Source organism: Sceloporus occidentalis, unplaced genomic scaffold (assembly GCF_023333645.1).
Source record: "Sceloporus occidentalis isolate IW3139 unplaced genomic scaffold, rSceOcc1.0.p SCAF_8, whole genome shotgun sequence".
In the NCBI taxonomy this organism is placed as follows: Eukaryota; Metazoa; Chordata; class Lepidosauria; order Squamata; family Phrynosomatidae; genus Sceloporus; species Sceloporus occidentalis.
The window spans coordinates 32,060,543-32,081,258 of record NW_028316988.1 but is presented as its reverse complement, the minus strand read 5'-3'; the positions used below and the strand labels follow the sequence as shown (position 1 = coordinate 32,081,258).

At 44.4% G+C, this 20,716-nt stretch overlaps 2 protein-coding genes across 2 annotated transcripts; both read left to right on the top strand.

Moving 5' to 3' along the window:
• Positions 1-56: 56 nt before the first annotated feature.
• On the top strand, positions 57-4,448 carry LOC149308537 (uncharacterized). Its single transcript, XM_089537084.1, has 5 exons — positions 57-670; positions 1,559-1,670; positions 1,795-1,925; positions 2,076-2,146; positions 3,952-4,448. The coding sequence occupies exons 1-5, from the start codon at positions 449-451 to the stop codon at positions 4,133-4,135; spliced, it is 720 nt and encodes a 239-aa protein (XP_089393210.1). The 5' UTR covers positions 57-448; the 3' UTR covers positions 4,136-4,448.
• A 2,949-nt stretch (positions 4,449-7,397) lies between these two features.
• On the top strand, positions 7,398-20,588 carry LOC149308536 (THO complex subunit 5 homolog). The gene is made up of 20 exons (XM_089535927.1): positions 7,398-7,494; positions 8,580-8,714; positions 8,822-8,965; positions 10,756-10,869; positions 10,982-11,079; positions 15,284-15,430; positions 15,662-15,776; positions 16,272-16,404; positions 16,593-16,670; positions 16,802-16,842; positions 17,191-17,290; positions 17,505-17,613; positions 17,816-17,917; positions 18,124-18,220; positions 18,633-18,747; positions 18,828-18,931; positions 19,105-19,192; positions 19,330-19,445; positions 20,005-20,201; positions 20,392-20,588. The coding sequence occupies exons 2-20, from the start codon at positions 8,619-8,621 to the stop codon at positions 20,453-20,455; spliced, it is 2,058 nt and encodes a 685-aa protein (XP_089392053.1). The 5' UTR covers positions 7,398-7,494; positions 8,580-8,618; the 3' UTR covers positions 20,456-20,588.
• Positions 20,589-20,716: the final 128 nt, after the last annotated feature.

Sequence of the window (20,716 nt, the reverse complement as noted above, 5' to 3'; positions counted from 1 at the left end):
ATTATTATTATTATTATTATTATTATTATTTACAGTCAATTAACTATTAACAAATAATTAGCCATTGGTTGATTAACTGTTAATTAACAGCTGTTCAGAGAGGAGTGGCTTTGAGGCTGAGAGAGTGTGGCTTTGGCCAAGGGTCACCATTTCCTCTGAGCAATGATGTCACTGCTGTGATGCTTTTTGGAGCCACGCGATTGGCTCCTGGGCCCATAACCTCACAATCCTCACAGAGCAAAGAGGGGTCCCCTGCAAGAACTGCTTCCTGCCGGTCATCCTTAGGACTCAAACTTCAGCCTCCTCCTTTGGCTACCTTGACCGCCGCTTTGACTAGGCTATTTAGCGCGCCTTTTCCGGACACAGAAGAAGGCAGCGAACGCGCGTCCGGAATGAGCATCCGGACCTAACCCTCAGCAAGCGTTTTTTATGTCCAGTCTGTCCTACGATGGAGATCCTGGGCGAATTTGACAACGAATGCCCGCTTTACGTCTCTTTCTGCCGGCGCATCTCCGCAGAGGACTTTGAGAGGCAGGCCCTGATCCACACCAGGGAATCCCTCAGGGATCTCTTCGCCGCTATCGACCGGGACCCAGGGATCTGCGAACCCATCGCGCGAAAGAAGAAACGGCAGGAGGAAGAGGAGGCCGGTTTCGTCTCTTACATCAAGGCAATAATATATTGCCGCATTTTTTTGTAAATATATAACATTTTATTTAAATTAATTAAATAAATTATTTAATTTAATTTAAATAAATAATTTGATTTAATATTATTTAATTAATATTTTCTTTAAGCGTAATATTTGCACATTTTTGTGAATATATAATATTTATTTAAATTAAATTAAATGAATTTAAATTAAATGAATAATTTTATTTAATATTTAATTAATATTTTATATAAGCATATTTGCATTTTTTGTGAATAGATAATATTTAATTAAATTAAATTATTTAAATTATTTAATTTAAATTAAATAAATTTAATTTAATATTATTTAATATTTTATTTAAGTGTAATATTTGCACATTTTTTGTATAATATTTAATTAATTAAATTATTTAATTTAAATGAATAATTTAGTATTATTTAATTAATATTTTTTAAGCGTAATATTTGGGCATATATAATATTTAATTTAATTAAATAATCTAATTTAAATTAAATAAATAATTTAAATAAATAATATAATATTTTATTAATATTTAAGCGTAATATTTGTGCATTTTTGTGTATAAATATCTAATTTAATTAAATAAATAAATTAAATAAATAATTTAATATTATTGAATTAATATTTTATTTAAGTGTAATATTAGTGCATTTTTATTTATTATATTTAATTTAATTTAATTTAATAATTTAAACCAAATAAATAATTTAATATTATTTAATTAATATTTTATTTAAGCGTAACATTTGTGCATTTTTGTGAATATGTAATATTTTATTTAATTAAATAATTATCTAATTTAAATTAAATAAATAATTTAATTTAATATTATTTAATTAATATAAGCGTAACGTTTGTGCATTTTTTCCTCCATGTTTCCAGGCCAAGATCTCCTCCTTCTTCCGCCGCGCAGCCCCAGTGCGCATGGAGGAGGTCTGTGAAGAGGCCGAGCGGCTGAAGCGGGAGATGTGCAAGGCCAGCAACTACGCTTTGGGTAAGCCTTCCTCTTCAAATATGTCCTCCTCTTCCTTGGCGGTCTCCCCTCCGAAGGATGTCCAGGGCCGACCCGGCTTAGCATCCAAAATCAGATGTGGGGCTTGTTTCGGATGTCTTTTCAGCGGCCAAAAGGGCGCCATTGTGGCCACCGGAGAGGAAGGAGTGGACGACACGGATGCACTCCGGCCAGTCCAGGATGACCGCTATGACCATTCCCCCGATGCCCAAGATCTTTGGACCGTACCCGGCGCAGGTTTGTTCCCTCAGCTTCCTTCCATTGCAAACCATCCGTCTATTGATCTATTGATTGATCGATCAGTTGATCAATTATCCCAACGGTCACGGGTCCTTAAATGTCTGTCGCGCGGGGCTTTATCCTTTGCTTTTCCTTCCCTGGAAACAGGCTGAAAGACACACCGTGGACACGGGTTCGAAACTGCCGCAGCCGGGCCTCTTTCCTGTCAATCAAAAGAGGTAGGAGCTCATTTGAATCTGGATTATTCAATTAATCCTGCATTGGTTCAGTGTTGATTGACATTCAATCAGTGTCCAACCAGACTGTTTCCAGTTTGGCCAGATGACCCACTGGACCTGGGAGGCTACAGTTAATGGTGCAACTGGTGCGTTGTGACGTCCAGCGGCCTTTTCCCAGTTTGGCCACCAGACCCAAGAGGATGAGACTGGGGTGTTCTGACATCCAGTGGCCTTTGTCCAGTTTGACCAGTAGGCCCAATACCAGACATTGGTCCTAATGGTTTCTCCTTCATGTCTCTTCCCAGCATGGTTGATCACCATCCTCTGATGCTGAATCCGGGGGAACGTCACCCCTCTTTCCTGGGGGGCAACTTGGCCCATTGGTGGAAGGGGTCCCATTTGCCAAGGTAGCATTCCCTAGTAGTAATATCAATTATATATATATATACAGTGGTACCCCGGGATACGAATTCACCGCGTTACGAAATTTCCGGGGTACGAAAAAGTTACATTGGAAAAAACTGTTCCAGGTTACGAAAGATATTTCGGGTTACGAAATTCATTTCGGCGCGAAATTCAAATGTGAAGCGCGGCTAGCGGCTTTCCAGCGCCTTTTCGGGTTGCAAAATGTATCGGGTTACGAACGGCGCCGCGGAACGAATTAAATTCGTAACCCGAGGTAGCACTGTATATATATATATATATATATATATATATATATATATATAAAATAAAAAATAAAAATATAACGATATATATATATATATATATATATATATATATATATATAATCATTATAAAGGTTTATTTATATTTTTATTGTTTATATATATATATATATATATAAACATTATAAAGGTTTATTTATATTTTTATTGCATATATATATATATAATTATTATAAATAAAAATTAAAAATAAAAATATAAATAAAAATAAAATATAAATAAAAATTAAAAATAAAATATATAAATAAATCTTTATAATATATATAAAAATTAAAAAATTAAAAAGAAAATACTGTATTTTCTGGCGTATAAGATTACTTTTTAACCCAGGAAAATCTTCTCAAAAGTCGGGGGTCGTCCTATACACCGAGTGTCGTCTTATACGGCAGGTGCTGAAACTTCTGAACCGGACTAGAGAATCTGCGGTCGCCACATATGGTGGTGGGAGCTCAAAAACGGCTGCAGCCGCATCCCCACCATATGCAACGATCGTATGAAAGCAGCTACCGCTTTGATAGTCTTGGAGACAGGGATTGCTGGGCAGGCAGGGAGAGCTGACCAATCCAAGCAGGCTTTGTATACAACAAGGTTTCCTGCTAAGTATCTGCATGTCATTTGAATTAAAATTACCATATTGAAATCAAATCTGATGTTTTTTAAATTTTTATTTGGTGTGTGTTGGAAGAGGGGTAGTCTCATACGGTGAGTATATCCCAAATTCTATATTTTAACTGGGAAATATATATATATATATATATATATATATATATATATAAAATATATAAATTAAAAATTAAAATATATAAATAAAGCTTTATAATAATAATAATAATAGTAATAATATATATATAAAAATAAAATAAAATATATAAATAAAGCTTTATAATTATATATATATATAAAGAAAATATATAAATAAAAATTAAAAATAAAATATATAAGTAAAGCTTTATAATAATTATATATATATATATATATATATATATATATATATATATATATTAACAATAAAAAATAAAAATAAAATATATAAATAAAGCTTTATAATTTTAATTGTTTATTTCGTTTTTTCTCCAGGCCGACCACCAGCCTCCCCGCTGAGCCTTTGCAAAATGGCAGCGTGCCAGGTACTGCCCTGGATTCGAATCCTCTGGCGCCAAGCGGACCAAGAACCGGTGAAGAAGAAGAACGAGAAGAAGTAGAAGAAGATGGAAGTCAAAACGGAAGCCTGGGCTGCGATTCCCACGCGCCGGCGGCCTGAGAAACCTCTCAGCATCGCAGAGGAAGATGCTAAGCAAAATGAAATTTCGGCGCAAGAGGAAAACATAGTTGCGTTTTGATTGACAGGCCCCTTTCGCAGACCGAAGTCGGGCTTAAGATGAGTCTGAATGGATTAGGCTCAAGTCTAGGAAGGCTTAGTTTACACACTTCTTCCTATTTAGGAGTAGGATGTCCAACATCTGGAGGGTCTTGGGAGGAACATGAGGGAGATGTTGGTTAACCTAAGCTTTCCTGGACTTAAGTCAGACTTAAGATGCGTCTGAACAAAGTAGACTTGAGTCTAGGAAAGCTTCACAAAGCAAATAATAATATATTTACATTTATATTTACATATATAAAGATATAATTTATATATAAATAAAAGTTATAAATTATATATATATATATATATATATATATATATATATAAATTATAGATGGATAGATAGTTAAAAAAATAATAAAAATTTATTATTTATATTTATATATATAAATTATATATATGTATAATATAATATATTTTTATATAATCAGTTGTTATTATATATAGGTATAGATATAGATATAAACAATTGATTATATAAAAATCCAATATGGATGCAACCTGAGTTTTGTAACTACTTGCATATATTAAACTGACATTCACGGGCTGCTGGGAGTTGTAGTTCACACACAGAGAGACTTGGGAGGGCTCTTATTGCTTTAAAATAATAATATAATGAAATAATAAAATAAAAAATATAATAAATATAAATAATAAAATTATATATATATATATATATATATATAATATAATATAAAATAATATATAAGTATATAAAATAATATATATATAATATATTAATAATAATATAATATATAATATATAAATAACAAAATATATATAATAAAATAATATTATATATATGTATATATATATATATAATAAAATATATATAATAAAATAATTATATATATATATATATATATATATATATATATATATATTAAAAAAAGCCCCGGGAGAAGACCCACAACAATCAACACGCAAAAGAATTAAAAAGCCTAGCTATCAATTGCAGGCTTTTTGAATGGAAAACAATCCTGCAATGACTCCAATCGCCGCTGGGTGGCGGCAAAGAGAGGGCGCTGCTGCTGCAGGACGCACTGGCTCTGCCTCGTCCCTGCGTCTCGTCTCTCGCTCAGTGTTGCCAATTTCGCGACTTTCACACGAAAACGGTGACTTTTCAGAGCTTTTCGTGTGATTTCCGTGCCCTCCTCTATTTCAATGCATTTTCGGCGACTTTCAGCTCCAGCCTGAAAGCTGCCTGCAGCATGCAACCAACCCTTTGGATTGTAACAGTTTCAGCCAATCAGAAAGAGGGCTGAAGAAAAAACACACTCTCTAGTCTCTCTCTCCAACGACTCCCTTTGAGAGCCAGAACTTGTTCAGAACGGAGCAAAGAGCAAACCAACCAACTCTGGAATCACACTAACAGTTTTTTCAGCCAATCAGAGAGAGAGGAGGACAGTGATTGATTGCCCCCCCCCCCTCAGGCATTCAGGCTCCGCTCCAGGCAAAGCGGCTGCTGGAGAGAGAGAGAGGCAGGCATTGGGCAAGCAACCAACCCAGGCACAAAGTGTTGCCCAGAAGGAGTGAGGGATTTGGCTGGCTTAATCCCAATTGCCTTGAATTTCCAAGTAAGCCATAAGTTTTAAGGCACACAATCACAAAGGCAATAGTTGATAATGGTATCATGGGTTGATGTTGGGACTACTGTGTGTGCCTGAGAGTGACATTTGAATTTCTGAATTCCTGAGCTTGGGCAGAGTGCCCCAAGCCTACCTCTCAGGGTTGTTGTTGTACTGTGAGGAGGACCATTTGGGTCGATGGGAGGAAAATCTAGTAGGGAAAAAGTAGAAGAATGGAGGAGAAAAAGAGGTGGAAAGGTGCTTCTGAGCATGGGCAGAGCACCTGGGTAGAATAATCAGGGATGTGTTTATCTCCATCTTCCCTCCCTTCCATGGGCTGCCCTACTAGTTAGTTGTGTGATGTGAATGTGATGTCCCTGAGACTGTGTGTGTGTGTTAGTGATTAAATATGCCTCTGAGCATGGGCAGAGCACCTGGTAAGTTGGCATCCCTGCTCTGTCTTCCAAGAAGTTTGTTTTGTGGCTCTCTTTTTCGTTCTCTTTTCCATTGCCATCCATACTGCAGAAATAATCCAGTTTGGCACTGCTTCTAACTGCAAGGCTCCCTGCGATGATGGGATTCTGGGCACAACAAACCACCAAGCCAAGAATTTCATGCATGGAGCCCTGGCTGCCGGTAAAAGCAGTGTCTCATGTCACAACAAACTACAATTCCCAGGATTCCCTGGTTGAACAAGGGAATTGCCTGCACACTTCCATATCACAGCCCCAGAGAATGAGTCTACAGGATTCAGTGTTGCCAATTTAAGTCCAGTTCTTAAGCTGCATTTGGATTTGATAATGATAATAATGATAATAATAATAATGGTGATGATGATAGAGAGATCTTGTAGCACCTTTGAGACTCACTGAAAGAAAAGTTGGCAGCATGAGCTTTCCTAGACTTAAGCGTATTTCCTCAGATGCATGGGAATTGTAGTTCATTGTGGCACCAGAGCTCTTTCTCACAAAACTACAATTCCCAGGGTTCTCTAGCACTGAGCCAGGGCAGTTAAAGCAGTCTTAAACTGGTTTATTTCTTCTGTGTGTCTTGGACCCAACTCAGGCTGCATCTTCACTCCAGACTCCAGAGACAATCCAGTTTCATACTGTTTTTACTGCCATGGCCCAGTGCTATGAAATCCTGGGAATTGTAGTTTGTTGTCACACCAGAGTTTGCTGAGAGAGAAGGTTAAATGTCTCCGAAAACTAGAATTCCCAGGATTCCCTAGCACTGAGCCATGGCAATTAAAAGGGTGTCAAACTGGATTTATTTCTGCAGTGCGGTTGCATCCGAACACATTTCTGTTTGGCACAAAGCTTCCTGAACCCCCTTCATGTCAAAATAAATATCTTAAAAGGACTGAAAGATTCTTTGTTTGGTTCAGTGGTGATTTTGAGAGTTGAAATAAGTTACAATTATTTTTATTCAATTATATTTATGTTTATTTGCAAAACATCCGCCATTTTAACATTATGGGAACTTTCTGGGAATTGTGACTGAAAATTCAGTGTGATGTGAGGGGATTCAGCGGGTTTTGGACAAGCATTTCCGGGAATTATCTCCGAGGCTTGTTGGCAACACTGCTCTCGCTCCACTTCCGGGACGTCGCTTCCGTTTACCTTTGAGGGTTGTTTCTGAGCTTGGAGGGTACCGGGAGCGGTTCAGAAGCGGATTAGTCGTTCTTAGGTGAGTTTTGCCCTTTATTAAGCCTTTAGTCTTTGGATAAATAGGTTTCTTCTTCCTGGGCAGCCATTTTGGAGTTCCATAGTTGAGGGTTCTCCAGAGCATGTGCAGAGTGCCATTGATGGAAAGGCTCTATGAAAGCTGTGTTCCCAAACAAAAGCGTTTTAAATACATATTTTATCTATATCTGTATCAATATCTATCAAGTATTTATATATATATAATAATAATTTATATTTATATAAATTCATATATAATATATCTGTTTATAATTGTTAAATATTATATATTATATTATATTATAATATTATATATTATATTATAAATCCAGATATTTATTTATATGTTTAATATATTTTGTGTGTGTTTTATATATATTATACATTATTTTATAATATATATATTTATATAATAAAATTAAACTGCAAATATGGTGGGATTAAAATATAAATTTATATTAATTATTATTATTTTAATTATTTATAATATTATTTTTATTAATATATTTATTAATTATTAATTATAAAATAATTTAAATTATTTCATAATTTAAAATATATATTAACGTAATGTAATTAAATCCACAAATATCAAACACACACACATGTATATACACATAGTAATTTATATATATATATATATATATATATATATGTGTGTGTATATGTATATGAATATGAATATGAATATAATACATTATATATATATATATAATTTATAATATGGTATAAATATATTATAATATAATATATTAATACAATATAATATAATCAAAGCTGCAAATATGGAGGGATGTGTGTATATATGTATATATACTGTATATATATATATATATATATATACATACACATACTTCCTAATATATATTTATAATCTAATCAAAGCTGCAAATGTAGATGAGTGTGTGTGTGTATATTTATTATAATATAAAGTATTTTATAATTTATAAATTGTAATATATGTTATTTTATATTTTATAATATTATGTGTGTGTGTGTGTGTGTGTGTGTGTGTGTGTGAATAGTGAAAATATATATATATATATAGAGAGAGAGAGAGAGAGAGAGCATTACTTTTTCCATCCTCAGGAAACACACTTCAGATCCCCCTCCTTGTTTAAAAAGAAGATGTCTTTGGAGTCCGGCAAGAAGCGCAAGCCGAAGGTCATCCGGACAGACGGAGGCCCCCAAGACGGCAAGCGCGGACGTGCGGACGCTGACCAGGTAGCCCTCGCTGACCACCGGGAAACAGACGCAGCATTTTAGTCCGCCATTTTGAGTATAACATTCTTGATAATGATAATAACCGCCTTTACTTTTCTTCACCTGAGGATCCTCGTTATTACAGTGAGGAGGCCGAGGTGGACTTGAGGGACCCCAGCAAAGACTATGAGCTCTACAAACAGACCTGCCAGGACCTCCAGAAACTGATGTCTGAGATCCAGGACCTCAAGAGCAGAGGCGCCAAGGACAGTGTGAGTCGGCGCGGTCTCAAAATGGCGGTCAAAGGGAGGGGGGTCTGATAGTGGTCCAAAGGGAGTTGTAGTTGTAGTCGTCGGCATACAAGGGGACAGAAAGTCTCACACAGCCTCCAAATACCCATATTTTCTTTTGCAGTCCCTCTCAAAATGGCAACAGGGAGTACAAAATGGCTTCCGGTTGCCATTTTGAGAGGGATTGTACTGGTTCCTGGCGTTCAAGAGGGAAAAGAAAAGCCTGCCATTCCCCAGACAGACCCCAAATACCTCTGTTTGCTTTCGTGTCACTTCTCAGAATGGCGACAGTACAAAACGATACATCAGGGGTCGGCAACCTGTGGCCTGCGGGCCGGATCCGGCCCGCCAAGACCTTCCTGCCAGCCCCTGCACAGTCCTGCCGCCGATTGCCGCCGATTTCCCCCGTTTTCACGCCGCTCTGGGCGCCATTTTGTTTTTCAAAATGGCGGCCGAAGTCTTGCGTGACCTCAGGATGGCAAAGGTCACGTGAGACTTCGACCGCCATTTTGAAAAACAAAATGGCGGCGCCCATCTAGTACGCCCGGTGCAGCCCCTGGAGCACTCCAACAGGGCTCCAGGGGCTGCAGTGGGCCTGCAGCAGGCTCCACCTCACCCTCCACCCTCCTCCTCCTCCTCCCTAAGAGCAGGGAAAGGAGGAGGAGGCAGAAGGAAGGAGTACAGAGCGAGGGAGAAAGGGAGCCAGAGCAGCAGCTGCAGCCACAACAAGGCAAGAGGTTGGTTCATTGGGGGAGGGGGTTAGCTGGGTGTTCTTTGTGCAAAATACCCTCTCAGAACCCTGTGGCTTTTCTGGGTTGAAACTGTGTGCATGCTTGCTGCAGTTTATTTTCAATTGCATTTTAGTAATTTCCTTGCTTGTAACTTTATTAGTATTATTATTATTACTACTTGCCCTGGGTATTCTTTCTGCAAAATCCCCTCTCAATGAGAAAGAGGTGGAGAAGGTGGAAAGGTGAGTCATTTCAGGTCTGCCTTGGGTTTTTTCCATTAATTTTTAAAAATATATAACACTTATTTTTGTTTTTTTTATTTCATTATTTTTATTATTGCTTTTTATTTCATTTCATTATTTTTATTATTTATGAAGGTGAGACAGTGTGACTTTCCAAAGTGCTGTAACAAAGGTCTGCTATAACAATGATAGTGGTGGTGGTGATGATGATGATGCTTCAGTGGAAGCTGCACCCCCAGTGTGTGACTCTGCCCCTGGAGAGTGGAAGCTCCACCCTGGCATGTGGCTCCGCCCCTGGAGGGTGGAAGCTCCACCCCCCAGCTTCGGCCCCCCCAGTTGTCTGAGGAACAGCAACCTGGCCCCCGACTCAAAAAGATTGCCAACCCCTGCGATACATCTTTTGCCCATTTCCTGCCGCCATTTTATGAGGGAACATCAGTATTTTGGGCTCACAATTGGAAGGTGGCTGGGAATTGGCGCTGGAGCCCACTCCTAAGTACAGTGGTACCTCGGGATACGAATTACCCAGCTTACGAAATTTTCAGGATACGAAAAAAATTAATTTAAAAAAACCGTTTCGGGTTAAGAAAGTTTTTTCGGGTTACGGAAAAACTTTTGGTGCTTTTCGGCGCTATTTTACACCAAATCGCGGCTTTTCCCCATTAGCGCCTATGGGGATTCGGCTTGCGAAAGCCTTTCGGGTTACGAAATTGACAGCGGAACGAATTAATTTCGTAACCCGAGGCACCACTGTATTTGATATAATGTTTACATTTTTGGGTCCTTGCATCCTCCGAAGGCGGCCGAGATAGAGGAGTGCCGCGTCCAGAGCTGCGTCCATTTCATGACCCTGAAGAAGCTCAACCGTTTGGCACACATCCGGCTGAAAAAGGGGAGGGACCAGACCCACGAGGTAAGGCAGCGTCCGCCATTTTGAGAGTGACCGTGCGGCGGGAAAAGCACACCCCACCAGGGTCTGCAGCGCCCTCTCAAAATGGTAGACGTGTCATGACTCTCGTTGACAGGCGAAGCAGAAAGTGGACGCTTACCACTTGCAGCTCCAGAACCTTCTTTACGAAGTCATGCACCTCCAGAAGGAGATCACCAAATGCCTGGAGTTCAAGTAAGTCCGGCAAACGCAGAAAAGGTGGAAATCCCCCCGTTGACCACAGAGTTGCCTTGGAGGACCTAGAGATTCCTAGAGAGGACGCTCTACTAGGCCTTTGTTGTTCCTCCAGCGCAACTCCCCTTGCCACCGGACTCCACCAAGAGCTGCGTTTGCTGCCGGGCGGTTCTCCTCGGGTTGTCGGAGGTGCGCAGCTGCGCACCCGCCCGGGGAGGCTGCCCACGGACTGTTTGTTTGGACTTCGCAGCTCCGCAACTGCACAGCTGCGCATTCTTGCAGCAGCGCTTGGGGTAAGAGGGTTGTGTCCATGCCAGCCTTTGAACAGAGGATGTCTACTGTGGCATAACTCTGTTCTTCTTGTTGCTTGGTAGAGGGTAATGCCTGCATGAGCGGTGCTCCCATTGAGGTGGTGTGGGGCAGGGGCAAGTATGGGGGTAGGAGAGTGGACTTGCGTTACAGAGGAAGGTGAGATTGATGCGTTATATCTCTCTCTCCTTCCTGTCCCCCTCCTTACCAAAAGGACCTGAGGGTCACTCCAACCGTGCCACAAACCCTGTCTCTGCTCCTGTGCAATGCCAGGTCAATTAACAACAAGACCCACATCATCCACGATCTGCTGGAGGATAGTAAGTGTGACCTGGCTTGCATTACTGAAACCTGGCTCGGGCCTGAGGGCGATGCTGTGTGGGTGCAGGCCCTCCCTGCTGGGTTTTCGGTGAAGGACTAGTCCAGGGTAGGTGGGCGGTGGGGGGGGGTTGCCTTGGTACATAAGAACACCTTGTCTCCCACCAGGAACCACATCCGTCAAACTTCTCTTATCGAGTGTATTTACTTGACCCTGAAGGCTAGGGACAGTCTAGGGATTTTGTTGGTGTATCGGCCACCCCGTGCGCTAACGGACTCCCTTAATGAGCTGACACAGCTGGTCTCGGAGCTCAACATCCCCTTCGCGGCCAACTATGTTCCATCCGGTGCGGCTCGGGATTTCATGGATACCATGGCGGCCATGGGCCTGTCCCAGTTGATCCAACGCATTTTGTGGGTAATACACTGGATTTGGTCTTTTGTACGGATGCGGAAAATCCATGGGCGGAAATAACTAATATTTCCCCCCTGTCATGGACGGATCATTTCCTCGTGGAGGCAAAAATCAAGGCTCCTACCCAGATCCTCCCCTGGGGGTGGTGGACCTATTAGGATGGTCCACCCTCGAAGGCTGATGGAACCCAGAAGATTCCAAGAAGCCTTAGAGGGGCACATGGTTGGAGGTGACGGCGACTCTGTTGATGCCCTGACTGGTATCAGGGATACTGGTCTCTCTAGGGCTATACACAAGATCGCTCCCAAGCGCCCTCTCAGGCCTGCTTCCAAACGTAAGCCCTGGTATACGGAAGATCTCCGGGTGAGGAAGCGGGTTCTGCGACGGCTAGAGCATCGCTGGCAGAAACACCTATGCTTAGCCAACAAGGCTCTCCTAGACCACCTTTTGGAGGACTACGGAGAGGCGATAAGAGCAGCTAAGAACTTGTTCTATGGTGCTCGTGTCGCATCTGCGGAGTCGCATCCAGCAGAGTTGTTCAGGGTAGTCAGGGAGCTAACTCAGCTCCCTCCTGCCCCGAACCAGATCCTTGAACCTTCTAAGGCCTGCTGTGACCAGTTTAACAACTTCTTCGCGGATAAAACCTCTCGGATAAGCGAAGGTCTTAACGCCGGCATTAGGGCAGAACCTAGGGTAGAGGTATCCAGAGCCTCCGTGGACTCCATTAAACTGGATCAGTTTGAGTTGGTTAGTACCGATGATGTGGCAAGATCCTTAGAAGCGTCCGGAAGACAACCTGCTCTCTCAATCCCTGTCCCTCAAGGCTAGCGGCTCAGGGGGGACCGGTGGCAACCTCGTTACACCGGATTAATACATTTTTGAGGGACGGGCAATTTCCATCCAGCTTAAAATTGGCCATTGTAAATACGTTGTTAAAAAAGCCCTCCCTCGACCCCCTGATGCATAATAATTATCGGCCAGTTTCGCTATTGCCATTTTTGGGGAAGGTGATCGAGAGGGCGGTTGCAATCCAGCTTCAATCGATCTTGGATGAAACGGATTATCTGGACCCATTTCAAACCAGCTTTCGGGCGGGCTACGAGGTTGAGACTGACATGGTCGTCTTGGTCGATGATCTCCGTCTGGGCATCGACAGGGGTAGCGTGTCCCTGTTGGTGCTCTTGGACATCTCAGCGGCTTTCGATACCATAGACCATGGTATCCTTCTGGAGTGCCTGGCGGAGATGGGTATCGGGGGCACTGTGCTCCAGTGGTTCCGATCCTACCTCTCTGGGAGGTTCCAGATGGTGCAGCTGGGAGACGTGTGCTCCGATAAGAGGGCCCTTGTATCTGGGGTCCCTCAAGGAGCCATTCTGTCTCCCATGCTTTTCAACATTTACATGAAACCGCTGGGAGAGATCATCCGGAGACATGGGGCGCGGGGTTATCAGTACGCTGATGACACCCAAATAGTTTTCTCTGTCTCCGACTGATGCAGTGACCGGGGATGGCATCTCTCCTCTCGTGGCCTGTCTGGAGTCGGTAATGGGCTGGATGAGGGAAAACTGACTCAGTCTGAATCCAGAGAAAACGGAGGTGCTCGTGATAAGTTCTCCTGGCTCAGGGATGGCGGTGGTTCCACCTGTCCTGAATGGGATCACGCTTCCTGTGAAGGACTCAGTACGCAGTCTGGGGGTGCTCCTTGACTCGTCGCTCCACCTAACATCTCAAGTGGATGCAACGGTCAAGGGCACCTGTTATCAGCTTCGGCTGATTCGCCAGCTGCGTCCCTACCTGGGCCAGAGGGACCTTGAAACGGTAGTACATGCTCTGGTAACCTCTCGATTGGATTTCTGCAACGCGCTCTACATGGGGCAACCCTTGTACCAAACCTGGAAGCTACAATTAGTACAGAATATGGCAGCCAGACTGGTCACTGGCATATCCAGGGCCAGCCATATAACACCTGTGTTTAAAGATCTGCACTGGCTGCCTATTCGCTTCCGGGCGCAATACAAGGTGTTGGTTATAACCTATAAAGCCCTAAATGGCTTGGGCCCAGGATACCTAGAGGACGCCTCTCCCCATACAATCCGCCCCGCACACTCAGAACGTCTGGGCAGCAGCTACTGAGGGTCCCTGGGGCAAGACTGGCCTCCACATCTAGGAGGACCTTTTCCATCTCAGCCCCGACCCTCTGGAATTCGCTGCCCGGAGAGCTCTGCTCGGCCACCTCCCTAACCCAGTTCAAGAAGGGATTAAAAACCCTCTTGTTTAAGCTAGCATTCCCAGACACAGGCTCCAGTTAGTCTTCCCTCCCCCCTCTGACAGCAGTGGTAGGCTGGCCAGAACCGGTTTTTAATTGTGATTTTAACTGTAATTTGTTGTTTATTGCATGTATGCATTATGTATTGTGTTTTGAATGATGTTGTTCATCGCCCTGATTGCAAGAAGGGCGGTATAAAAATAAAACTTTTATTTTTATTATTTTAACTCTATGATCAACATTAACTAAAAGTGGCACTGAAAGACCTAGGGATTCCTAGAGAGGACACTCTGCTAGGCCTTTGTAGCTCCTCCAGTGCAACTCTATGGTCAACATTAACTAAAGGTGGCACTGAAAGACCTAGAGATTCCTAGAGAGGACACTCTACTAGGCCTTTGTAGCTCCTCCAGTGCAACTCTATGGTCAACATTAACTAAAGGTGGCACTGAAAGACCTAGAGATTCCTAGAGAGGACACTCTGCTAGGCCTTTGTAGCTCCTCCAGTGCAACTCTATGGTCAACATTAACTAAAAGTGGCACTGAAAGACCTAGGGATTCCTAGAGAGGACACTCTGCTAGGCCTTTGTAGCTCCTCCAGTGCAACTCTATGGTCAACATTAACTAAAGGTGGCACTGAAAGACCTAGAGATTCCTAGAGAGGACACTCTACTAGGCCTTTGTAGCTCCTCCAGTGCAACTCTATGGTCAACCTTAACTAAAAGTGGCACTGAAAGACCTAGGGATTCCTAGAGAGGACACTCTACTAGGCCTTTGTAGCCCCTCCAATGCAGTTCTATGGTCAGTGTCTGTCAGACATTGACCATAGAGTTGCCCTGGAGGACCTAGAGATTCCTAGAGAAGACACCGACCTCATTCTCTGCCCCTTTTCCCCGCAGATCGAAGCACGAAGAGATCGAGTTAGTGAGCGTGGAGAAGTTTTATGCAGATGCCCCTCCAGAGATCACCAAGGCGGGAATCACGCGCTCCGACCCTCACCAGCAGACCCTTTCGCGGCTCGACTGGGAACTGGAGCAGCGCAAGCGGTGAGTTCGAGGGGCGCGTTCCCAGCAAGGAACGCCACTCTTTCGAACACATAGAATCATAGAGTTGGAAGAGACCCCAAGAAGGGTTTTGATTCAGTCCAACCTCATTCTTATGCCATGCAGGAACTCTCAGTCAAAGCATCCCCATTGACAGATGGCCATCCAGCCTCTGCTTAAATGTTTATGTTTATGTATATAAATATATGCAATTGTGGCCCTATTTTTGCCCAGCCTGGCAGAGAAATACAAAGAAAGCCTTGCCAACAAGGAGAAGATTTTAAAGGAGATAGAAGTGAAGAAGGAATACCTCAGCAACCTCCAGCCTCGGCTTAACAGCATCATGCAGGTCTGTTGTTGTTTATTTTATAATAATAATAATAATAATGATAATAATAATCATTAATATTATTAATTATGCTTTATTAATATATACCCCTTCCTCCCTTCCCAAAAAATAACTGGGGCCCAAAGCAGCTTACGATTTAATAATAATAATAATTTTCATTCATACAAAATGGCTGCTCTCCGAATGACTACGGTTCCCAGAGTCCCAGCCTATTGCCCAACATGGCTGAGGCTTCTGGGAGTTGTAGTCCAATAGCCTGCAAGGCCGGTGTTCTAGAAAGTAGATGCCAAAAGGGAGGGGAAATGGCTGCTCCCTGAACGACTTGCCCCTCAGACTACGGTTCCCAGAGTCCCAGCCTATTGGCTAACATGGCTGAGGCTTCTGGGAGTTGTAGTCCAAGAGGCCTGGAAGGCCAGTGCTCTAGTAAGTAGATGCCAAAAGGGAGGGGAAATGGCTGCTCCACCCATTGTTCCATATTGTCTTCTCCTCTCGCAGGCTTCGCTCCCGGTCCAGGAGTACCTCTCCATGCCTTTTGAACAGGTCCACAAGCAATACGAAACTGCCACACACCTCCCGCCGCCCCTCTACGTCCTCTTTGTCCAGGCCAGCACCTACGGCCAAGCCTGTGGTCAGTGCTCTGGATTTGGCCAATTGGCCAAAGTCCCTCTACATAGGACCCTAGAGTTAGAAGGGACTACTAAGGGCCATAGAGTCCAACCCACCTTCTGCCATGCAGGAATACATAGAACATAATTTTTGCTAGATGACTCAGAGCTCTTCCTCGGAGATATTGATTACGGCGCTCTCCGTCCGCAGATAAGAAACTGGCGGTGGTGATCGAAGGCAATGTGGAGGAGGCCAAGGCGCTTTGCAAACCTCCGGAGGACTCTCAAGGTAAGGCACACCTTAAATTTAATGTAAGCAGGTGACGCCATACTATGGCAATTAGAAAAAGAGTAGGAATCCTACAACCCTTAAATGTAAGACTTTACTTCCTTAACGTGCATTTTCCTTCGGATTTGCAGAGGACGAGAGTGACTCGGACGCCGAGGAGGAGCAGAACACGGTACACTTTTCGTCTTCTTGTTGCTCTCGTGACCCGGGGCGGCCATTTTACCTCCCAGTGCCCTAGTGGAGTGTCCTCTCTAGGAATCTCTGGGTCCTCCAGGGCAATGCTATGGTCAATGTCCGACAGACATTGACCATCAAACTGCGCTGGAGGAGCTACAAAGGCCTAGTAGAGTGTCCTCTCTAGGAATCTCTAGGCCTTTCAGTGCCACTTTTAGTTGAAGCTGACCATAGGGTTGCCTGCAGAAGCTACAAAGCGTCCTCTGTAGGAATCTCTAGGTCCTCCAGGGCAACTCTATGGTCAACATGGAGAGCGTCCAGTGATTCCATCCTTCCTCCTTTCCAGAAACGCCGGCGCCCAACTTTAGGCATCCAGCTGGACGATAAGCGCAAGGAGATGCTCAAGAGGCACCCGCTGACTGTTGCCATCGCCTTAAAATGCAAAGGTAGCGGCAGGCAAAATAGTCACGGTCGGGTGGGCTTCATCCACAGCGGTCACAAGTCCAGCTTTGGTTGTTTTAGGAAGCCATTTTATGCCTCTCAGAGGGACATCCACAGGCATGCAAACCAAGATTATATCTGATCAATCGGTCGATCGATTGATTATTGAGTCTTAGACCTGTACGCTTCCCTTCCTAACCGCTGCCGTTTTTGTCGCAGACGGGAGCGTCCTCCACTTGACCTTCTACTACCTGATGAACCTCAACGTCATGACGGTGAAGGCTAAGGTGGCGGCCGCAGCAGAGATGACTGCACCAATCAGCACCGGGTGAGCTTGGGTCGCGGGGGGCAAATGCTGCGGCCAGTGGCGGCACACGTTGTCCTGACCATCCATCATGTCCATCAGTGGCGATGCCTCGGACAGCCCTAACTTTAGTGGTCAGACGTCCAGAAGTGCAGGGGGGACTTCGTTTTTGGAATGGGGCAGCAATGTGCTGCGTTTTTCACGTCTCTTTTCTGTGTTTTCCCAGAGACCTCTTGTCCCTCAACTCCCTCCTGAGCTGCTTGTACCCTGGGGACCACAGGAAGAAGACTCCCAATCCGGCCAACCAGTTCCAGTTTGACAAAGTCGGGTAAGCCGTGCAGGAACGCGTAGGATTTAGGGTCCACCATGCAGGAATACATAGAACCCTAGAGTTAGGAGGGACTATTAAGGGCTGTGCAGTCTGCCATGCAGGAATACATAGGATCCTAGAGTTGGAAGGGACCTCCCCCCAAGGGCCATGAATTGTGCCATGCAGGAATACATAGAACGGAGTCCTCTGCCTCTCTTCCCCAGCATCCTGAGCCTCAGCGACTACGTGACGGAGCTGGGCCACCCCTATGTCTGGGGCCAGAAGTTGGGGGGCCTCCATTTCCCTAAGGACCAGCCCCAGGTAGGATCCCGAGTCCCTTCCTTGTGCGATCCTGGAGTTTCCCAATATGGTTTAACCTCCTTCTGCCATGCAGGAATACATAGAATCTTAGAGTTCTGAGGGATCCCCCCCACAAAGGGCCATGCAATCTGCCATGCAGGAATGCATAGACTCCTAGAGCTGGAAGGGACTACTAAGGGCCATGCAACCTGCCATGCAGGAATGCATAGACTCCTAGAGCTGGAAGGGACTACTAAGGGCCATGCAATCTGCCATGATGGAATGCATAGACTCCTAGAGCTGGAAGGGACTACTAAGGGCCATGCAACCTGCCATGCAGGAATACATAGAATGCAAGGGCAATCCAGTGCAGCCCCTGTTCAAAAACCTCCAAAGAGGTGCAGTCTTGGGTTCAAGTCTATCTCTTTTGCAGAGTCCTGTGACGGCGGACAACTCGCTGAGCGCCAGCCACATGGAGCGGACCATGAAGCTGCTGAAGACGCGCCTGGAGTCGCGAATGGCCCTCCACAAGCAGTTTGCCTCCCTCGGTGCGTCCTTTTTGCGGGATCTGGGCATTAGGGCCGACGCAGTGATGTTAAACCTTAATGGTTTCCCTTTCTGTGTCCAGAGCATGGGATCCTGCCGGTGTCCAGTGAGTGCCAGAGCCTCTTCCCGGCCAAAATCGTGTCGCGTCTGGTCAAGTGGTCAGCGGTCACCTACGAGGATTACCTGGTAAGTAAGAGTCAAGGACTGACCACAACCAGGTCCCTTCATCTGACATATCACCTCCAGGTCTCCCTTCCAAAGCCTGACCAAAAGTGACCCTGCTTAGCATTGTAACTCAATAGTAGTGAACCGATCCCGTGACACAACTGACGCGCGTTGTCCTTCGTCCTCCATTTTAGGCGCTGCCCTACACCAGAGACGTGTTCGAAGCCGGTTTGGCGGAGGACACCTACCTTTATTATGTGGCGCTGATAGAAAGAGGGACGGGTACGTACGTGCCTTCCATTCGTCACAACGGCCACGTTGCGCGGTTTCCCCACAAGGGTAGGATCCTGCCCCGATATGGTTTTCCCGTGCGCACCCCATGGCGTGACTGACTGCGTCCACGCTCTCTTTCATCGTAGCTAAGCTCCAGGCCACCGTGGCGTTGAACCCGGGCTACTGCGCCATCCCCCCCGTCTTCAGCCTCTGTCTGAACTGGAACGGGGAAAGGACCAATGGCAACGACGACAACATCCGGGTAAGAGGACATGTAGGACAGGGCCGAAGATTGGGCTGGAGGACCTAGAGATTCTTAGAGAGGACACGACTAGGCCTTTGTAGCTCCTCCAGTGCAACTCTGTGGTCAACCTTAACCAAAAGTGGCACTGAAAGACCTAGAGATTCCTAGATAGGACACTCTACTAGGCCTTTGTAGCTCCTCCAGCGCAACTTTATGGTCAACTTTAACTAAAAGTGGCACTGAAAGGCCTAGAAATCCCTAGAGAGGACACTCTACTAGGCCTTTGTAGCACCTCCAGCACAACTCTATGGTTAACTAACTAAAAGTGGCACTGAAAGGCCTAGAGATTCCTAGAGAGGACATTACTAGGCCTTTGTAGCTCCTCCAGCGCAACTCTATGGTCAACTTTAACTAAAAGTGGCACTAAAAGGCCTAGAGATTCCTAGAGAGGACACTCCACTAGGCCTTTGTGGCTCCTCCAGTGCAACTCTATGGTCATTGTGTGTCAGACGTTGGCCACAGAGTTGCACTGGAGGACCTAGAGCTGTTGAAACCCGCGTCTCTTCTTCCATTGCAGGCCATGGAGAGGGAAGTCAACGTCTACTACAAGGAACTCTATGGGCCCAAGCCAGGCTACCAGCTGCTGACCAACCAGCTCCTGCGCCTCTGCGTCGTGCTGGACGTCTACCTGGAGACGGAGACGGAGACCCACGACAACAGCGTGGAGGGGCCCAAGGAGTTCCCACAGGAGAAGATGTGCCTCCGCCTGGTCAGGTGGGTGGACGTCCAATCTAGGGTCCTATGTATTCCTGCATGGCAGAAGGAGGGTTGCACTATATGGCCCTTAGTAGTCTCTTCAGACTCTTGGGTTCTATGTATTTCTGCATGGCAGAAGGAGGGTTGGACTATAGGACCCTTAGTAGCCCCTTTCATTTTATTGTTCTCTCTCTCTCTTCTCCGTCAGGGGTCCCAGCCGCCTGAAACCCTTCAAGTACAACTATCCCCAGGGTTTCTTCAACCATCGTTGACTCACATTCCGGACGCCAGATGTCTCACCCTTTTTGGGGTCCGGGTCAATCGATTGCCAATTGACCTTCGTTCTCTATTTCAATTCCATGATAGTGTATTAACAGAATTAAAAGCGGGAATGTCGTTTCCGGACTCACTTGTGTCGGTTTTGGGGTTGTGTTTTGGGTTGGGGGGGTTGCGGCGGTTCGTTCCAATGCAGCTCCCAGTATCCACAACCGTCAATGGGCAGGGATGGGAGTTTTTGTTTTGTGTAATCCTGC